Below are 22029 nucleotides of genomic sequence, written 5' to 3'. Positions count from 1 at the left end.
ACCATGTTTCATGACACTTATTCATTTATTCTCAGGTACATTCTGGTACTGATACCAGAATGTACTTTGATTTTCTTTTTTGTTTGTGAATGAATGAATAACTTTTCATTGCTCTTTAAGGAAATCTCCTCTCAGAACAGTAGTGACACACACACACTACAACTGTCTGTAAATTGTGCTACATTTGTATAGTGCATGGTTCTTTGTTATTTTATCTGCACGATATAAGTACAACAGTTATTTGATCTTTTTCACCACTACCTGCATTCCAAATATTGCAGGTGTGTGGTGGTTGTGAAACATGTATGCCAGCGATCCATCCTGACCACCCCACTGAGAATTTCCTGGCTCCGCCGCTGGATTGCACGTGAGCACGGGCTGGGTGATCCCCGCACCCTCCCCGTCCTATCGGAAACGTGTACATGGACGGACACGTTTGCTGGACCAATCGAGATTTCCGAGTAGAGTCTGGAACCCCCCCTTAAAAAAGTAAACGAGGGACTTGACGGAGACCGATGTGCAAAGCCTCTCTTTTGTTTGCATGAAACTCCACGTGAGAAGGCTTACGTAAAATCGTTTTTGACCAATCAGCTCCTGCTTACTAGAACCGGAAGTTGTACGCCACTGGCGTTTTCCTTAAAGCAAGACTTGACCAGCGTTTTTATAGGCTACAAAACAAACCTTATATTACGGTTTTTAAATTTCGAAGTGTACCTGTCGTTAAATTGGCAATATGAAACACAACTCGAATGTCCCAGCTTTCCTCACTAAATTGTGGACGTTGGTCGAGGACACAGACACCAATGAATTTATTTGCTGGAGTCAGGTAAAGTTAAAGCTGCATACAGCTAGCATGCTAGTTTTAAATGCCAAAGCAAACAAAACATTTAGCTAGCGAGAATAACCTTAATTTAAAAAACGGTAATCAAAATTAACAACAGGATGTGATCATCCTTGATTTTCATAACATGTATTCGACAAATTGCATTGTGCAAAGCTAAAAACAAACTATTAGCTAGCCAGTAATTTTTCTTTGCTGCGTGTCTGCTGCTTAGCTAGCCTACGCATACAGAACCAGTCCCTGCATGCGAGGATCAGTTTCAAATTTTGGCCTCTACAGGTTGATAATTGTGTTTGTGTGTAATTACGTACACGCTAAAATAGTTCCAGTTGTCCTTGAAGGTGCGTTCTCACTGTCGTAGTGTTGATTTTTTTTTTCCAGGAGGGCAACAGCTTTCTAGTTTTGGATGAGCAGCGCTTCGCCAAAGAGATCCTCCCCAAGTTTTTCAAGCACAATAACATGGCCAGTTTCATCAGGCAGCTCAACATGTGTAAGAATGCTTTCGTTACCTCATCTTGGTCTGTAGCTGTCAAAGCAAACGCATTCTGCTTCTGAAAGGTGTCCTTTTTTCTGCTGAAGAAGTTTGTTTGAATTTGGCTTTTTGTGTATTAGACAGCTACGCAGGTGCTTTGTAAGTAGTAACACACATGTCAGTTCACTTCATTCATTTCTGTGCAAAGATCACAATCAGGTTATTGTTTAAACACCCATCCACTAGACCACCTAGCAAAAATGCATGGACAATATCAAGACCGCCATTGATTACAACTAATTTGTAGATTACTTTCACAGTTGTTTGTTATATGCCTTTGTTTTTTCACATTTTAAGTTATTATAGTCAGATTTAGGGTGGGAACCATGGAGTAGGCTGCGATACATCAACTTATGTCCTGTGGCATTTATCAGAGTCACATGCCATGGTCGTAATAAAGCTGTTGGCTTCACTACAAGTGTAGCGTGAGCTTCAGTCTTTCAGATACTCCATGCACCTTGTTGGTGAAGTTGTCCCTGAAACTGTTGTTCTGTGACATATCACAATAGCTTTATGACGGCATTCCGTTTGTCCTCCTTTTTTGTAGGTACCCCCTTATAAAGGTTAATGAAGTGTTAAGTAAGTGAAACTGATAGGGTAGTGTTTTTAGAGCAGTTGCATAAAAAAAAAACAACAACGTATTTTGCTTCATCTTATCCATGACCTTCAGGGCTCGCAAAATTTCAAAATCCCTGGTAGCCCTTCGGGCAGGGACTCTTCAATTTTGGTAGCCCAAAATAAATTTAAGTAGCCCGAATAAAAAAGAGAGCAATTTTTTGATTGTTTTGTTTCCTTTACAATATTATACATTAAAGTATAATATTGTAAAGGAAACAAAACATTAATCAAAAAATTGTTGAAACACAAATTACAACATTGTATAAAAATTACAATCATCAACTCAAATACTTGGTTCTAATTGAACAGAAACTTCTATGAACTTTTAAGAACTGTGTAGGACATGAATCAGTCTGTGTCAGATCCTGAATTTGAAATTTCCACTGAAGTCACGGGTAAGAGGCAAGTGGAACCAAGATCTAGGCCATTTGCTTTTTGAAGTTTGCAAAGACTGCTAAATTTTGCCAGTGGTAGTTCACTATTTTCAACATAGTACGCTGTTTTAAACTGATTTTCAGGTTTATTTTTAGTATGTTATTTGCAATTGGTGTTTGTTCTGGGAAAGATATTGCAGACTGAGCAATAATGCATTTCTTGCATTTCTCATGGGTTCTAATGGGGGCCTTTCTTAAAATGACTGGTCCCAGTAACAAAGGCGCTTGTCGACTCAGAAATCGAGGGAAAACCAACAACACACCCGGCAGAACATTATGTTATTTACACGGGTGCACATAAGTGGTCCGCATGTGCGCATTTGCTGTCAAAATAAAAGAAGCGCACCAGATAAGAAGTTGCAACGTGCGTTTGCGTCCATATAAAAAGCACTGTTTTTGTCCGCTAGAGTGGGATTTTCACGGCACATTCTGCACCACATCTCTGTGCGTTCATCGTTTGTTTGAAGCCAGCTCACCTCCTGCAACCACTTTTCCGAGAATACGTGCTTCTTTTGTGGTTCGGACTCCTGACATTTCTTTGGAGGTGGAGGAACATCACAGTAATTGCTTAAAAACGACTTCGGTCGTTGCTGTGCTTTTTGGAAGTCGAATTTCCCAGAGGAACCCACCCGAGGGATTAATAAAGTTCTATCTTATCTTATCTTATCTTAAAGGAGCTTCTTCGATATCTTTAAGAGTTCTAAACAAATGTCTGTCCTCCTCCAGAAAATCCTATGTACGCAAACACGCGTTGCAACTTCTTATCTTGTGCGCATTTTTTATTTTGACAGCGAATGCGCACCTGCGGACCACTTATGTGCACCCCTGGTTATTTAGCTTGTCATATTGCAGCCACAGAAATTCTTTTGTCCATGAAACCATAAAGCTGCACTTTCTTTTTGCCTTATAGTCTGATTTGTCATAACTTTTCCGTTTTGTGGTAAGCTTTTCTTTGGCTGTCACTTCTTCACCCTGACCTGTCTTATTTGGCTCAGCAGAACTAAAATATATATCCTGCTGCTTTTACACACGCACTCACATAACGCTCAGCGATTCTCTGTGCACATGTTTAAGCTGCGGGAGATTTCACTTGTCATGTTTGCATAGTAAGCTAACGATTGATAAGACGATGTCAGAGGAATTGGTGCGCAAATTATCGTCATTCACCAAACAGTACTGTCGCTCTCTATACACAGTTCGCGCGATTGCAAAGTGAAAGCAAAAAACAAGCGCAAATTCAAACGCGATTTCAATATGTCACATATTGACAGTGGCTCACCGATGCCAATGACATAATTACCCAGCTACATTTCCGAAAGAATGCAAAAGCATTGACATATATTTTTCCTTCCTACAATAGCCCGACGGGCAGGGCAGAGAGAGATTTTGGTAGCCCGACTGGAAAAATCGCTAGCCCTGGGACGTCGGGCTAGCGATTTTGCGAGCCCTGACCTTATTGCAAAAGCAATCAGTATGATCTATTATTTCACTCCTAGTCTCATTTCCTTATCACTTGGGATAATTTTAGAGACTGCTGGATAGTATAGTAACCACATGGCATATTGCAAGTATTACCTGCTTCCTAGGAGACAATCTATTCAGTGCCATGCTCAGTCACTGGCTAGTGTGCCAGTCTGCATGGGCAAGATACTAATTCCAAGTAAGCACTTACAGCAGAGCAGAAATGCATTATATCCGAACCAGTCCATTTACTATGTATAGCTACTTACTGTAAAGAATTAACACTGTAAACTAGAGCAGGGCGATATGGCCAAAAGTATTTATCACGATATATATTTGAAAATTTGCAATAACGATATAACTGACAATATAATTGATGCGAGACAAAATACAACTCCACAACATTACTAGCACAAAAAGACAACCTTCCATTTATTTCCACTTAAACAAAGAAGCTGGTTTTTATGTACATTAAAGCTTTATAAAAATGTAACAGTGCAAATGCAAATTCCTTGCTGAAAGTTTAACCAAAAGGCATTTCCAGTAGAAATGGGCTGACATATCCTGAGCATAACCATGTATAATATTCACTGAAGTTAAAAAGAGGTGCTTTGCAACATTAAACTGCAGTGTGCAGTACGTATTTTTCGGACCATAAGGTGCACGGGATTATAAGGCACATTAAGCGAAACAAAGCAGTCAGATAAATCAAACTTTATTAAACTCATTCTTCTTGCTTCCTCCACTTCTGTACCATTGATTCATTAATGTTGAATTCTCTGGCAGCTGCGCTATTCCAATGTTGTTGCAGTATATTAATGGCTAACCTCGTATTGTGGATGAATTATCTCAGTTGTTCTCCTGACTGAAGTTTGGTCCATTTACAGCATCCTGCCATGCGATTGCATTTGTTTCTAACCATGAGGAACCTTAACGTTAACTTTTATAAGTGGAAAAGTGTTAGTGTTTGTCCTCCAGCTTCACTGTTTATGTTATGCTAACATAGCTGTGTCGCTAGCGATCACGTAGCACATCATTATATACCAGTTAGCCCAACTTCAGTAACCCTACAAACGTCACTGCTGTTTAGTTTCCTGTCTTCATTTATGTTGGAAGTGATAGCAGAGCTGTACGTTTGATTTTTTTCAGAAATCTCTCAGTCAGAACATGCTATATCATGCTTAGGTAACTAGCGAGCTAAGTTCCGCTAGCTTCCTGCTAACTTCTAACTCCGTTAAATGTAATAAATTTTGTTTTCATGGATGCCTGGAAGTTAAACTTCATAGTTACACCTGGTAAAGCAGCAATGCTGATCGTTTTATTAAAGATGAAAGAATTTAGACAGTTTTTAACTCTCAGTGATGCTGCAGTGTTCGTTTGACCTGAAGCATACGGAGTTTAGGACTCAGATTACTACCAGACTAAAGAGCATCTTAGTCCGACAAATACGACAATAACAACGGCCGCTTGCATGTTCTGCAAAAAAATGTGCTTTGTCGTGTATCTGACGGACAAACACCAAACCAGTTCCACATCACTGAAGTTGCACCATTTTTACAAGCCAATTCTGGTTCATCTGTTTCACTCAACAATCGGCCATGTGCGTATGAAAACAAAGGCACTGCGCATGCGCGTTTTACTCATATTCTATCGCGATACTTCATTTTCCTATCATTGCCTAACATTATACCGGTATTACCGTGAACGGTATAATATGGCCCAGCCCTAGTGTAAACTCACCTTTTACGTTTTAAATTCAGGATGCGGTTGTTCTGCACCAATGTAACAATAAAATTGGCTAGAATCACGGGACTACAGCAGGCACTGTGTGACAGTTCTGTGACTCCCATTTTCAGCATTTCTACCAATTCTTTCTGAACAGTTTTGTCTTTTATGTTTTGTCTTTTAACCTGTAGGGCAGGGCATGTTTCTAAATGCCATTGTATTCAGGGTTAGGCCATAGTACCTGGTACCAGGTACTAAAATAGTACCTCCAAAGTGATCTGAGAAGGTACTGAAATCTGGTGTAAAAAGACTCCATGCCACCCATTGGCTAATCAGTGGCGTCACTCGATGAGTCATGAGAGAGTCTTGTTCTCAAAAATCAAAGCTGCCATTTTTGAAACCCAGCAACAAGGAAAATGGCAAGAAAAACAATGCTGTGGTCATCTGACAAAAAGCCACATAGCGAGCAGCAGGTAACTCATCGCCTCGACGTCCACCTTTGTTGTAGCGTTTGTGTCGCATACTAATAACATCAAGGGACGCTTGGCCGTGTTGCTGTAACAACAACCAGCCATTGGGTTGTAATGTGCCATATGGCCATTGTCAGCGTTCCATCAGGGCGCACCGTTTGACCATCAGTTTTCATCACGTGGTCAAAGGCTGAGTGTATCATCCATGGAGTGAATTATTGGAACTGGGCGGGTCTCCTGTGGGTCTCAGTGGTGGCTCTTCCCCTGAGCGAGTGTCCTCGGGTCACTTGTCCAGTTTTCTCAAATTTAGATTTTTTTTTTTTTTTTTTTATTCTTAAAAGAAATGCTGCACCCGATCCTGCCAACTTTTCAGCTCATAGCTCTTTGAGAATCACCTTCATATAGTAAAAATATTTTGTCTTTCAAACTGTTAACTTTTAATAAATTCAACAAAATTTTATTTTATTTCTATCGTCCAAATCACAGCAGCACTTGCTTTTGTTTTTATACTGTAAGGTAAATACCTTAGAATAATAGGGTAATTAGTGGAGCTCCCACCAGGCATCGAGTCAGTCACGTGAGTACAAGCTATGGACTTAGAGGGGGCAAAAGTCACAAAACACTGAAATCTATGATATAATTTTAAGTTTTTGGTTTTTGATCGTATGACTGTACAAGTGTCAGTATACTGTATATATACTTGAAATCCAGGGTCAATTGATTGTTTGTTTTTCTTCCCTGTTCTTTGTGTCTGTGTGTAGATGGATTCCGTAAGGTGATGCACATTGATACAGGCATTGTGAAACAGGAGAGAGACGGTCCAGTGGAATTTCAGCACCCCTACTTCAGACAAGGACAAGATGATCTGTTGGAGAACATCAAGAGGAAGGTGGTGTCTTCCACCATTGTGTCATGTAAAAATGTTGCTAAAGTTACCCCCATGATTCAGACAGCTGCCAGTATCTATGAGTCCCAAACCTTGATGACTTAAAAAATTGATTGTTGTTTGTCAAAAACATCCTCCTGCTCCTTGGAAACCTCCTGACCTTCACCATCATATTTTTCAAATGTATACAATTTCATTAGGAGTCTAAATGTAAGATGCAAATGACAGCTTCCATTGTCTTCTAGTTAGGTTGAGAGAAGACACTTTCAAGTTTGTCAGGGAATTTGTTTTAGTCCATTTGAAATTGTGTGCTTCTTACTGATAAACTGAGGCTGCTGAACTACAGTTCCATGATATGAGAGTTCTGACATTTTTCCACTAACTGTAAAACAGTGAAGAGTAACATAAGAGGGTATAATCCTTAGTAGCATAAGGAACAAATGTTTTTACCCTTCAGCTGTGAAAAGCTCATGTGATATTGTCACCCTGCGGGGCAGGCTGGCAACATGGACACGCCAATTTGTGAATGCAATAACCCAAGAAGGAAGTCACCTAGGGTTTTGAAATTGATGCCATAGATGCATCTACTAAAAATCATGGAGCAGTTAAAATCTTAGTGACCTCGACCTCAAGGTCAAGGTCAGAATTCAAGTTTTCTGAAAATCAGGTGATTGCTAACAAAGCGATGTAAGATTTTGAAATTGATACCATAGGTGCATCTACTAGGAGGCTGAGGAGTACCGCTGGCCAGCACCCATGTTTTGTTTTTTTTCCTGATCTCTGGGGGATTTCCAGAAAATGGTAATGCAATGTGCAGCCAGACTCTGATAGTGTAGAAAGAGGCGCTGGTGTGAATGAGGCAAGTTGTGTTTTTGAGTGCTCGGGGTAGAAAAGCGCTATATAAGAACCAGTCCATTTCCATTTATCATACACAACCATGTGTTAAGAAGCTCCAGTCGATTGAAATGCTGCCTTGTTTTAGGAAGTAAATATGGAACAAAGTATTTTGCAAACCATTTCCTTTTTTTCTGAATCAAAAAATGATTTTCAGTCAGAAAATTCAAATGTCATTCCAAAATTTTTTTTTTTTTTTTACATTTAGCCTATACCACAGTCACATTTGGACCCCTCTATTTGTTTAGTGTCATTACAAGGACGACAGTAACAACTGTTACTTCGCAAATAGTCTCAGCTGTGCTAAATCATCTCAGAGAGAGTTTGTTGATGAAACCATCTGCTCAGTCTTCTGATCCATTGTGGCAGATCACAACTTTGCTGTCCTTTAAGCACAAGACTTAGTCATGCTTTATGTTTTTCAGGTTTCTAATGCTCGACCAGAGGACAACAAGATTCGACAGGAAGACCTGACCAAGATTTTGGCAAGTGTTCAAAGTGTTCACAGCAAACAGGAGAACATCGATGCCCTGTTGGCAACACTCAAGAGGTGAGTGTAGGGCTTTAAACCAACAGATGCAAACCAACACATCTGGAGAAGTTGCATGTAAAGGTTTTGGTCAGTAAATAGTCATTTGTATTTCTTATTGTTATTGGTATCATTTTTTTAACACAACAAAAATACAGAAACCTATCACACCTGACACTATGTATGTTCTGAACAGGTCACCGTCAATCACAGAGCTTGGTCGTGTAGCCTGCTGGATGAAGTGGTAGTTACATGTTAAAGTAACACCCAACTAAATAACAGGTTTCTCACCAGAAAGTTAAATTGTTCCATCCACTTTTAAAACATTGTTTCTTTTTTGCACATTGGCAGTGTTTCGAAGTGAACATCTCAATGGCCATTGCGCATAAAAGCCTGTAATTTTCACTCGTCTTTCCTGCTATCAAAATGCACCAGGACCTGTAATTTAGGAGAAATAAGTCAAAAAATATACCTTTGAGATATTCCTGTTTGTGCCAGAACAAAGGCATGAAAACACATCTCTTAAAGTGTTTTATATTTGAAGTTAAAATAGATCAACTATATATGTTCCATTAAAATTGTTATGCAGATCAGAGAGAGTTGAGCAGTAAGCTCGTGCTGATTTGAGATGTAATAACCCGATTGTGTTTGATCAGTGTATCAGGAAGGAATTCTTACATGAATGCAAGACTGTGTAATCGAATACTGAATCTTACAGGTGACAGCTGGTCCTGTAGTCCAATCTGTTGACTGCAAAAATCGTATTTTTCAGAGAGAACGAGTCTCTGTGGCGAGAGTTATCAGATCTGAGACAGAAACATGCCCACCAACAACAGCTCATCAAAAAGGTCAGCAGTCATATGATTTGGAACTGTATTCATAAGTTATGATTGTATCTTCATTAGATTATACTGAATTTAAAGTTGAACTTCTTTTGTAATAAATGTCATAATATTATGCCTTATTATTCATGTTATGTTGTTGATATGTTATTAAAAGACTCTTTCTAATTACTTGGTACATTGAAAGCTAAACAAGTTTTTTAGTGATTTATCCCGTTTCTTTTACCACCTAATTTTTCAGCAGCCAGACGTAAAACCTTTATCAGCATGTATTAAAAATACAGAGATGAAAAGCGATGAAGTGTTCATGTCAGGCTTGAATTTTTCATACTGGTCTTTTTTTCAGTTGCTCCATTTTATTGTTACATTGGTGCAGAACAACCGCATCCTGAATTTAAAACGTAAAAGGTGAGTTTACAGTGTTAATTCTTTACAGTAAGTAGCTATACATAGTAAATGGACTGGTTCTGATATAATGCATTTCTGCTCTGCTGTAAGTGCTTATTTGGAATTAGTATCTTGCCCATGCAGACTGGCACAGTAAGGAATCAAACCACAAACCTTCTGATTAGTAGATGACCACCCCTATACTAATAAGTTGCCAAAAACCTTGTGTGTTAAAGATAAATAAATAGTAACAAAAGTAACGGTCAAGATGTAATTTAGGGAGGGGAAAAAAACTGTGTGGTAAGCGGTAAGTAAGACTGCTCGTGGATAAAGGGCGTCTGTTTCCAGTAAGGGTCCCCAGGCTAGGATCCTGTGGTACTTACAGATACAGACAGACTGGTGATGGCTAACCAACTGGAGACACCAGTGGTGGGCAAGCAGACGACTAATCCTGTAGTGATGTTGACTACTGAGGACAGACACCCTCTCTACTTTTAGGATTAGGCTTAAAACTTTCCATTTTGACAGTATACAATAGTAAGGGCTGGATCAGGTGATCCTGAATCCTTCCTTAGTTAAGCTGCTAAAGGTCTAGGCTGCTGGGGGATTCCCATGATGCAGGGTTTCTTTTTGACTAAACTCACTATGTGTTTATACACCTCTACATTTAATTATTAGTTATATTCATCTTTGGTCTTCATATTGTCTTCATCCCCTCATCCCAACCGGTCGCAGCAGATGGCCACACCTCCCTGAGCCTGGTTTTGCTGGAGTTTTCTGCCCGTTAATAGGGAGTTTTTCTTTCCCACTGTTTCAAAGGGCTTTATATGATTGTTGGGGTTTTCTTTGTATTATTGTAGGGCATTTATACTTACTGTACAAGGCGCCTCGAGGCAAAAGAAAATTGAATTACATTTTGGAAGTGGGGTTGTCAGTTTTATGTAAGGCGTATGTGATAAAAATAATTCACTAGTATAACACTAATATCATACTAATAAAGTTACTGTTGTAGGTGTTTCAAAGTGTAACTTTTTGTGAGTTTAAATTATACAAATGATAAAGCTGCTTTTTTATTGATTACTAGTGACATAAAATATTAGTTTGGTTTTCAACAAAGGGTTGGCCATTAAATACAATGGTACAACAAATAAGAACTTTTAACAATAAAGATGTTTTCCAAAGGACTACCATATCACAGTTTTTGTCTTTGTTTTTAAACAGGCCCATTCTTATGAATGGCAATGGGAAGAAGCCCAAATTCATTCACCAGATCTATGATGACAAAGTGTGTGTTGAACAGGTCAGTAAAGAATGGTTACTGTTCACATTATGCTTTTCAAAAGTATTGTTTTTAAGTGCTGCCTTAAATAAATTAGAAGTCTAGTGATACCAGAAATGTTTCCTGTATGATTACCAATACAGTAACTCTGAACTCAATACCCAACTTTGTACCACAGCAGAAAAATGAAAATTTCTATAATGTTAGCCATTGCAAATATTTTATCTAACTGAACATAATTAATTTTACAATCACAATGGTAACGTGTATTTCAGGATAACAACACCAAGTACTATCTCATTAACAAGTCAATCACGAGCTGCTGCTCTTGTGGGTCTCTTTAATATGTAGTTTTTTTATGTGGCTGGCCTTAGTCTTCAGCATGTTGCTGTAGCTGATTTGCAGCAACTAACCAAACCAAAGCAATACAAGACAAGCGACTGGCTTCCTGTGTTGACACAGGTTCTTGGCATTTAGTTTGAAAGTCCTGATTGTAATTCAATTAATCTGATGGTCTGATTAATTTAGAGAGGTACTGAGTTTTTCCATGTAAGAATGAATGTATTTATTAACTTTTTGGTAAAATTAGAGTAAGAGAAGTATATTTATAACTACAAGCCTCATTCATCCATTCACAAATCCTGTCATACAGGCACTTCATTCTCTGTCCAAGTACTTTGCCAAGCACACAAACACTCACACTCACTATAAACTGATGCTTTGGGGTAGTTCAGGGACTCAAACTAGAGGAGCCAGACTGAATCACTCACCTTCTAATTTAATAGAAAGTGTGCTGGACGTCCTGAGCAGTAGTCACACTAAATGATCAAATACAAATTCAAAACAGTTTGTTTTATTTATTTTTTTTGGGATGGATCCCAGTTTTGCTGTTCTTTGCATACTAAGGTTTTAAGTTGTATTTGTAGATGCAGTGAAGAACTCTGCCCCTGACCGTTGGTCACAGATGTGCTTGTGCAGGCAGTGATTGCCACAGCAGAACTGTCTACTCTTGAGGCTGTGGCTCTAAGTGCCTAAAGTTATTGACTATTCAAAATTTGCTTTTATATTTTTCTCTGCGTACAGATTTCATTCATCTAAGACTATGAACAACAGATGATGATATTCCCAAATTCTTTGCAATTTAAAGTTGAAATGTTCCGCTTTAAGGGTTTTGTTCACCTTGCCCTGTGTGTGTGTGTGTGTGTGTGTGTGTGTGTGTGTGTGTGTGTGTGTGTGTGTGTGTGTGTGTGTGTGTGTGTGTGTGTGTGTGTGTGTGTGTGTGTGTGTGTGTGTGTGTGTGTGTGTGTGTGTGTGTGTGTGTGTGTGTGTGTGTGTGTGTGTGTGTGTGTGTGTGTGGTCCTAAAGTTGAGCATTGGCATGTTGATTATATCATCTTGTAAGAGCTCTGTAAACAATCTTTTCTAAAGTCATGAATCTCTCTGTGCCCCGTGTTAAGTCCTCTGTCAGTAGTATCAATGGCGTAAAGGGTTCTGAGCTGTCTGATGATGTCATTATCTGTGACTTGCCTGAGAATGATGGAGAGGTAACGTCGGAGATCACAGAAGAGTCACAAGCCTACGAGCAAGGGTAAGACGATTTACCTAAGACTTCTTGAAAGGCATTAGCATTCTGCCCTTATAACATCAGATGGTAACATCTTAACAGCTGTAGTAGAGGTGTGCTTTGCTCTGTCAAGTGCCTTTGAAGATGTTGAATTGGTACTCCAACCTGCTACACTGAACAATGGAATAGTCAGTTTGCATCAATACAATCTATATAGTGTCATTACATGACATGTTGCTACCAAACAAGACCCATCATACTTGCTGAGCTCTTTGTAGCTGTGAAGTAGTTACAGTGGTGTGAAAAACTATTTGATTCCCCCCCCGTTTTTTTTTTTTTGTTTGTTTGTTTGTTTGTTTTTTTAAATATGTTTGTCACACTTAAAGTGTAAAGAGTGATGCACCATTGCATGCATCAATTACATCCTTTGGTGGACATAAATGATTCCCCAAATACTTATTTGGGAAACTAAAAAAGCAGTTCTGCATGGCATGATCGCTTCATATGCATCAAATAAAAAACACACCAAACAAGAAATCAAATGTGAAGCACAAAATGACAGAACTATAAATCTATTTGCAACCAATCAGTTTGAAAAAGCTTTGTGAAATAAGGAAAATAATTTGGAATTAAACTCATTGTTAAAAATGAGGTCCACAGATTCCAGTACAATTAGGAAAAACAGGTAAATACCTAGCAAATCTTTCTGATGTATTTCTGTTCCTTCGCGGGCCCTTGGATCAGTCGACCAGCTGCTTTTGGTTGTCCCAAAAATTGAGGTTTTTCACTTGTGGCTCGTTTTCACCTCGTCCTGTTTTCCTTTTTGTATGTCCTTGTCTTGTGTTATTGTTGCTTTGCTAAAAAAAAAATTTTTAAATAATGATAATAAATTTTAAAAAGAGGAAAACAACACACTTCACTTTCAACATTTGTTCATTTTTCAATTCAATACAGGTTTGAAATAATTTGCATATTATTGCAACATTGTGGTGTTAATTTTCCCACTAAATATTTTACTTTAAAGACTGGTAATGTATATGGCAACCAGTGCCATAAAGTCTTTGCCAGTTAAGTAAAATGACAATACACTGACTTTAGAAAGTTGTGTTTAGGTTAAGTTTTAAATATATTCATATAGTTAAATATATTCTATATGTTTTCCTTCAGCGATGTCGAAATTGTGGAAGTAGAGCTCGAGAGCTGTCCAGTGCTTCCAGCTGAAACAGAGGTGTGCACCACCATTACAGAAGGCCTCAAACACACTGAAGCTGTGTCGGCAGCCGCAGCAGATGACGGTCAGAGGAGCAGCACTCTAGACAGCAGTGGAACAACTAGTAGTGCCCTACAGCTTAATAAACCCTCAGTGCTGAGTCTTGAGGACCCTGTGAAAATGATGGATTCCATCTTGAATGAGAATGGAGCAGCAATATCACAGAACATCAACCTGTTGGGGAAGTAAGTTTGAACCGAAATTCTCACTGAATATTGATGCTTCATTGGTTGTTTAGATTGTGAGACTTTTATTTTCAAATAAGACTATCGATCCCTTTCAGATGTTTACAAAACATTTAAATGGAGCACTGAGCTGATGTGGAACTGATGGCTGACTGGTTACACTGAGGTCATCCCTTGGTTATAAGATACTCTGTGACCCAGATCCTTCTGTGTGAAAAACTGATCTTCCAAACTACGCGGGGGATCATCGTAGTGTAATGCATAGTCAGTTAAACTGGTGTGTGAATATGGGTCACTCTAATGTTGTTGGACCCTTGTGGCCCTCGTGAGTCTTTTACTGATGATTTGGTAAGAAACATGAATGTTAGTAGCCAGGTAGAGGTCATTTTGTCGGCCTCTGGCAGTGCTCCTCCTGTTCTTTGCACAAAGAAGCAGACATTGGTCTTGCCGTTGGATAGATGCTTTTTTTTTTGGGGGGGGGGGGCTGTCTTTTGTTATCTTGTGCACATTCTTGAGATTATGCTGGGTGACATCAAAATGTCTTGTGATGGTGTATATAAAGATGAGACAGCACTTTTACTGGGCTGCAGGTACCGTCTCATGCTACAAGTAGTGAAATGGACACTTAACAAGAAGCAGAACTCAAGTAAAATTAGTCGGGAAGGATGGTCTGTGTCTACCACCTGTAAAACCACCTTGTTGGGGTTGTCTTGTGCACTTGTTAAGAAGTTCAGCAAGCTGTCTATACCTGAGGACTTGGAAGCTGCCAAACAAACACTCACAGGCTTTGCCACCTGCTTGAAGAAGCGGAGAGATGGTCACCAGGAGAATAAACCAGATATTCTCCACTGGCCATCCAATAGCTGGCATTTTGGCTAAGTCTCAAATATGTTCAAAGGATGGCTAGAGGGCAAAGGAGCACGATACTGGGTTTTTTTCTCACCAGTAGCTCTGACGTCACATGTAAACTGTAGATAGAGGCTGGGGTTAACCACACCAGGCAAGACCCCAGGAGCAGGCTGTGCAAAAATAGCTAAATAGTTGACACACAACTGGATGTTTCCACGGGACAGTGATCGCTACGTTTCTGAAATATGTAAACTACGCTTTAAAGCTAGGTCTGCCCCAGGTAATCAAATAATTTAAATGAACTCTGGAATTCTGCTAGCCAAATATCGAGTAGCCTAATATCAAGTGAGAACTACACGAGAAGTTACATTTAAAAGCTATCATTGGATTACATGTGCAGTATCAAATGCACCCTTCCCATGTTTGTAACATGTAATGTCTTAGCTTTAACAAGGCGTTATAGAAATGTCCATGTGGAGGCCAAAAAAAGTCTTTCGTTTTCTGCCTGCTAGTTATTTATACTGGGTTTCTTTAGCTGTTTACCAGCCAGAGGGATGTAAAAACATCCCTCTGGCCAGACATGATCATTATTTCTGATGCCTCAAAACATCTGATCATGCTGGAACTCACAGTGCCCTGGTAAGAGCAGATCCAAGAGGCCAACGAGAGAAAGCGCGCAAAGTACCAGGAACTAGTGCAGGACTGCAGGGGAAGGGGCTGCAAGACTTTCTATGAGTAGGGATGGGTACCGGTGTCGGTTCTGACATAAACGGTAGTAACCAGACCGAAAAGCAGCGCACATTTCGGTGCTTTATTTCGGTGCTTTTTTTTTTTCCTGAGCTGTGATACACTTCTAGCCAATAATTTTACGTTTCCGAGGATAGTAGGCGGGTCCAGGTACGTGCGTTCTTTTAGAGCAGAGCTACAGATTAAAATGTCCAAGGCGAAGCGGTCAAAAGTCTGGCTGTACTTCACAGCAAAATATGCAAACTCAGCAGCCTGCAACAAGTGCTTTAAGGTGATACTGTGATACTGTCAAAGGAGGTAACACCTCGAATCCGATGAAACACCTGGCGACGCATAGCGTTTTTTTTAAAAGCCCAGAAATGCGCCGTATGATAGCTTGCTGCCAGACCTCACACCGAGCGCATCTACTGTGCATGGGTTGCCTGTTATCTGACCCGGAGTTAGCAATATCCCCCAAAAACCCCGAAGAGGAGAGTCCTGGCCCCTAGCCCTGCCAGTGTAGCAGAAATGATGACGGATGATGATGCAGCGGCAACCGTTCTTCTCTGCGTGAGTAGCTTAATGTTCGTGTGTAATTTACGTTGAGTAGGCTAACCACGTTATTACATTAATGCATGTAAAGTGAACTAGCAAACATCATCATAGCTACATGCGGCTGTCTTCTTGTTTGATGGCAGATACTCCCTTCACCCTGGCCAAAAAGGCTAAAATGACCAAAGAAAAAGTGGAAAACAGCTAAACATGAGAGGTTTAGGACAAAGTTTGTGTTTTTTCCATTGTTTAAGCACTGCTTCCAGCTAAGAGTGATGCCATATATGCCCCATAGCTGCAGAAAAGGCTAACATTGTTATCTTTTTACAAAAAACCAGCTGAACATGAGAGGTTTTTGGACCAATTTTGTGTTCTCCATTCTTTAAGCACCGGTTTGAGCACCGTTTGAGCACCGGCACGTTTCAAAAGTACCGATTTGGCAATGGTATCGGATAAAACCTAAACGATACCCATCCCTATCTATGAGTGGGTTGTAGGGGCTTTGCAGGACAATCACTCTGCAAAGTCCTGGGCCGACTGGGAGTGGCTGGGGCAGCCAAGAAGAGGGCCATCCAGGCTGTGAACAAAGCGGCAGAGAAAGCCACAAGGTGGCTGTGGATTGAGAGGGCTGATCCATGGGCAGCTACTGGTACCAAGTTGGGGCCTGATCACCCCCAGCTGGGTCGCCTGGGCGAGGGTGTATGATGTTGCGAGACCTGAAACACCTGAGGATACATCACAGAAGATGCGTACCAGTGCATCCAGGAGATGTGTCTTGCATAGCCAGCCTGTCCTTGGATTAGCCACTTAGTTCTCCAAACCCTTTCACTACAACAGTACCACTTTCTGCAAGGCAGCACAAATCACAGATTGTTTTTGGCAAGCCATATAAACTTTCACTGGAAATCAGTTATGGTTAATGTCATGTGTTAGACTGGTCAGGCACAGTTTCCCAAGAACACTGATTACACTGAACCTTATCTTAGCTAATTAGCACATACCCATGCTCTGACCTTCCAAGCTGGATTGACCCATCCATACTGACAGTATATGTTGCTGTGTTTATGCTGTCTGTACAGAGTCATGGAAGCAACATTGTAAGGGGGCTGATTATGCACAAGATGCATATGTAACATTGTAAAAGCATTGCATGTGCGTTGCTGTTTTTAGTATTTTAAATACTTTGCTGTGTGCTGTGTGCTGTGTGCTGTGTGCAGTATGCGAACCACAAATTCCCCAAATTCTAGACAGCTGAACAGGCATGTAGTACATTTAAGTGTCTAGTGCTGTCACATTTTAACTCTACAACTCCATGTTGGTCATGTGATCATGTGAATATGGTGTTCCATTTCATTCATTTTATTTAACGTGTGTGAATTTGTCTTTTTTTGTTAGGGTGGAACTCATGGACTATCTGGATAGTATTGACTGCAGTCTAGAGGACTTCCAGGCCATGCTTTATGGAAAACAGTGTGGCATTGATTTTGATACTCAAGAGGTAAGATAGCATTATACACACACACATCATAAACACCCACTTAGGTCATTGGTGGTTTCTAGCCTTAGTCAAACTGATCAGATGTGTTATCCAAAACTGGATAAGCTGACCATTGGTACTTCCACTGCTATAAAGGTAATGTAATGGGAGTATTTTGAGGTAAAAATATGGAAGGAGCCACCCATTCATTTTCTGCTGCCTGTCCATCTCTGGGACGCAGGAAAGCCAAACCTACCTCTCCCCATCAACCTCCTCCAAGCTCTTCTGGGGGAGGGGGCGCTGAGGCATTCCCAAGTTGGCTGAGACATAGTCTTGCCAGTGTGTCTCCTCTTAGTTTCGACATGCCTGAATCACCTCACCTAAGAGGTGGTTCTAGTCAAGTGTCTGACTCTGTTATCTCAGGGCTTTCAATTGGAGGGAGGACTTTTGTTTTAAGTCCTTCCTGAATGACCAAGCTGCTAACCTCTTCACTATCTGGCCTAGATACTCTACAGAGCAAGCTTCTTTTTCTCTGCTTGTATCAACAATCTCATTCTTTTAGTCACTACCAAAAAGCCATGGCCATAGATGAGAGTGGCAACATAGATTGACTGGTAAACTAATAGCGTCGATTGCACACTCGGCAAGAAGAGACTGCAGCTGCACCAGTCTGCACCAGTCTGCACGTGCCAGTTTTCTTCTCAGAGACACTTGCAAGTGTTCCACATATGGCAGCAGCTCATTCCCTGTCTGTAAGAATATTTGTTCTTGAACATGTAAATCTGTTCTCTAACTTCTAATTTACATCTATGCTGTTAGCTTTTGTCTGTTTTAAAGCTTCTGTCTTGTGATGTCACCCTTCAGGAGAATGTGCCCTCCAAAGGGAGCACAGCAGAGGTGAGCAAAGGGAGGAGTGAGGAAGATAACACAGGTAAGGATAAACTACACAATGAACCAAAGATAGTTTTAAATTAGCCATTGGATATATTGCAAATCCAAAAGGTACTGCTGAAATGAGTTAGATGCATATGGATGTCATTATTTTCTAAATTACAATACAACAGATGTACAGTAACTATGTACTTTCAGTATCCTGTAGGCAATTACTGATTGTTAATGCTATAAAGTCGTCACTGTTTTGTGCTGTAAATCTGTAATACAGACTGTTATAAGCAGTTACAAGCAAAACAATCTTCCTAAGATTAGTACTTAATTTGGTATGATACTACTGAAACATTACACTTTATTAGGGTTAATGATACTTCATATAATGCCATTTAAGCTTTTATTTCCCACACTGTGGTGTGAACTTGCTGGTTTTATTTAATAAGCAGCTGATTAAGATTTGGAGTAATATCTAAAATTACAATTAATTAACAACTCTCTCTACCTGCAACATTGTGTCTCCAAATCGGCGTCAGAGAGCAGACATTCAAATATTTCACAAGTTTAGTTAGTGTTGATTGTTTGAAGCTCTTTTCTTTATGACATGAGCAGATGATCATTAATGTTATGTTGTTAATAAAGTTGGGAAAAGTAAAGGATGTTTCACGTGTTTTTCTTCATTGAACCAGATATATTTAAAGTTTGTTTTTTGTTGCTCCCCCCACAAGATAAGCAGCTGATCCAGTACACCACCTGCCCTCTGTTGGCTTTCCTCGATGGCTGTATTCCTCCTCCAGACCTGGATCTAGCCATAGACGGCAGCAGCACAGGCTCCTCAAGCACCCAACATGAGCCTTCTTCCAGCTCTGTGGCTTCTATTGATGCTGAGAAGTCATCAGAGATAGTGGACACCAGCTTGGAGTCGAAGCAGGCACATCGCAGCTCGCTGATTCGCCTGGAGCCCCTGACAGAGGCAGAAGCTAGTGAGGAGACCCTGTTCTACCTATGTGAACTGAGTCCTGCTGGGCCTGAAGCTGATTCAGTTCAGCTTAGCAGAGTGTGAACACCGAGACTGCTTCAATCACAGACTGTATCCCTCAGTTATGTTAATACTTCCTCTCATCTCTGGAGTTCTTTTAAACAGCAGAAAATGAAGCGAAAATCTTCGCGGCTGCAGTTTGGACACATTTTTAGATTTATGACTTTGGCTTTGGGTAATAGTCAGTCACTCAAAAGTCACATCTGATTACTCCATACTCATTCTCTTTGTGTTCTGTAAGGAAAACAATCCAGGAAAATCCTGGAAGGTGTGTTCGTCATCTGTGGGAGGGGCACAAAGAGCTAAATGAACTTCCACATTTCTGAAACTTGATCATTTTACTTTCAAGTTCTAGAACTTGAATTTTTTTTTCAAATCAAAGGTCTCAAATGTAAAAATAAGGCACAAAGTGGAGGCATTGTAATCACTTGTGTATAAGCTCTGTTCATCTCTGTGCTGCTGGATCCACAGACAGAAGAATACATTGGCTTTCGTTCCATCTCCTTCAGCGTCTTTGTAGTCTAAAGAAAACTGCTTCAGTTTTGCTTCTACAACTTTAGTGAGGATGAACAGTAAACTGTTGTATATAATTTAATAATCTATTTATTCTAGTTTTTGTTTATATTTGGCTTAATGTTTGTGCACAGAGCTTAGACTTTTCATTAAGCAACATTCCTGCGGATTGTGTTTTGTTTAGGGAACACCTCAGAAAGTAACTTGTACATTTACATTCAGTTGAATTCTGGAGGACTGGGGCAAACACTGGATTAAAAACGGAAACAGAGGATAATATTCAATCCTTCAGTCAGCTCATAGTTTTCATTCTCAGAACTGCAGACAGAAAAAATCTTGATGATAATATGTGAGTGGCTTTAGCATGTGTGCATGCTACAGATATGATAGATGTGGAAAGAATGCGCTGTGTCCACCCGACCACACACGAGACATACAAAATATATATTGCGAAATCTGTCCTGCATTCCTTTAGCAGTATATAACAATAAAGTTGAGTTGTTGTAAGTGTCAGTGTGTTTTTTGGAACGGTGGTCATAGATCATAGAGAAGTTTGATTTCTGTTTTATCATCACCCGGCCGGGCAGACAGTAGCTCCAAAATGAGGCACAGTACAGTTGGTGCTCCTACTACAAATTCAGTGACAGAGGTCAAGTTTTCTGAACATTTTGTGAATGTGCTAACTGAAGAAAGAAGCCACCTACCATTTTTAAATTTATACCTTATTTATTGGGAGACTGAGGGCCAGCAGCATTTTAACCTTTTAGCATTTTGTACACAATAAGACAAATAAGAATATGAGAAAAGTAGAAATGATCATTGATTTCAGGAAGAAATCAATTATATCCTGGCATTGACTGTCAAGCGGTTTTCTGTTGAGAGGCTCTCAGACTTCTGCTTTTTGGGAGTTAAGGTCAGGGAGGACCTGATCTGGGAAATGCATACTGCTTGGCTAGTGAAGATACCATGCTAATACCATGCTTCTGTTGTGCTGAGAATTGCACCTAAGTTTTCTTCAGTGTTTCTTTGCTACAATAACAACTATTCTGATTCTGAAAGAGTGTAGGTGTTCAATAGCACCATCTGCTGGATTAAATATTCATTGCAGGCAACCTGGATAAAGCTTAGAGACTAAACTACAACATCTGGACTAAATGAGTGATGAATGGTCTTTACATAACCAGCAGATGATGAAATAGAAGTGTATATATTCACATTAATTAGATGAGAACTACATATGATTGACTAATAGTCTGTCAAATGCTAAATTTACTGATCTTTTTTGTAAGCAAGTATAAGTGGGAACACAGGAAATAAAAGCCAAGGTTTTGTTTAGGAAATAGAAGTGCTTGTGACAGTGGGAGTGTTTGTGTATTTGTATCTGAGGGCAGAAGGCACGGTTTACAAATTTTTCTACAGAATGAGAGGTTTTAGTAACATCAAAATTTAAAGCAAATCTGTAGAGGTACAGGTAAATGTTTCTGATACTCCCAGTATACTAGAGGATCCTGTGTTCTGGATATGTTGCTCTCTGAGAGATATTGCTGGACTTGGGTGATGGCATTAGTAGTTGCTTCGGAGTTCTTCCACAACAAGCTAAAAAGTAAGCACTAAAGGCTGTCTCCTATCATCTTAGTTGTGCTTTCTACACAATTCCTATACAATTTGGCACCTCACTGCAGTATGACACAGCAGCTGCACCAGTCTCATGGTTTTTCTTAAAGCGATACACGCAGTGATACGGGGAGTCACTGTTTTCTGCTTCATACACTACTGGCCTCTATAGTCACCATCACTACTGATGACTGTAGAGCTCACTTGAGTACAGTGAACTCAATGTCATGTTCAAGAAACTAGTTTGAGATGATTTAAGGTTTTGTGACATTGCGTGTTATCCAGCTGGAGGCAGTCTTTTGAAATGGATACACTGCAATCATAAAAGGAGGGACATGTTCAGCAACAATACTCAGGCTGTGACATTTAAATGATACTCAGTTGGTACGTGCCAAAAAATATCCTCCACACCACACCAGATGAAGCAAGGCTTTTATGTTCAAGCCTAGAAGTGATAG

At 39.9% G+C, this 22029-nt stretch overlaps 1 protein-coding gene across 2 annotated transcripts; it reads left to right on the top strand.

The window, feature by feature from the left end:
- The first annotated feature begins 350 nt into the window (after positions 1 to 350).
- Positions 351 to 20464, top strand: hsf2 (heat shock transcription factor 2). 2 transcript variants are annotated; one of them, XM_082504761.1, is made up of 12 exons: positions 351 to 826; positions 1223 to 1331; positions 6843 to 6970; positions 8287 to 8411; positions 9163 to 9238; positions 9579 to 9640; positions 10841 to 10919; positions 12355 to 12485; positions 13629 to 13916; positions 17439 to 17541; positions 18385 to 18451; positions 19134 to 20464. In XM_082504761.1, the coding sequence occupies exons 1-12, from the start codon at positions 734 to 736 to the stop codon at positions 19466 to 19468; spliced, it is 1596 nt and encodes a 531-aa protein (XP_082360887.1). In that variant the 5' UTR covers positions 351 to 733; the 3' UTR covers positions 19469 to 20464. The 2 variants fall into 2 exon arrangements, with proteins under 2 accessions (XP_082360887.1, XP_082360888.1); XM_082504762.1 differs by lacking the exon at positions 19134 to 20464 and adding an exon at positions 18847 to 18896.
- The last annotated feature ends 1565 nt before the right edge of the window (positions 20465 to 22029 follow it).

The sequence above is a fragment of the Aulonocara stuartgranti genome (genome assembly GCF_965226115.1).
Source record: "Aulonocara stuartgranti genome assembly, chromosome: 15".
NCBI classification, from domain to species: Eukaryota; Metazoa; Chordata; class Actinopteri; order Cichliformes; family Cichlidae; genus Aulonocara; species Aulonocara stuartgranti.
The sequence above is the reverse complement of the archived record's forward strand: the minus strand, read 5'-3'. Positions and strand labels throughout refer to the sequence as shown.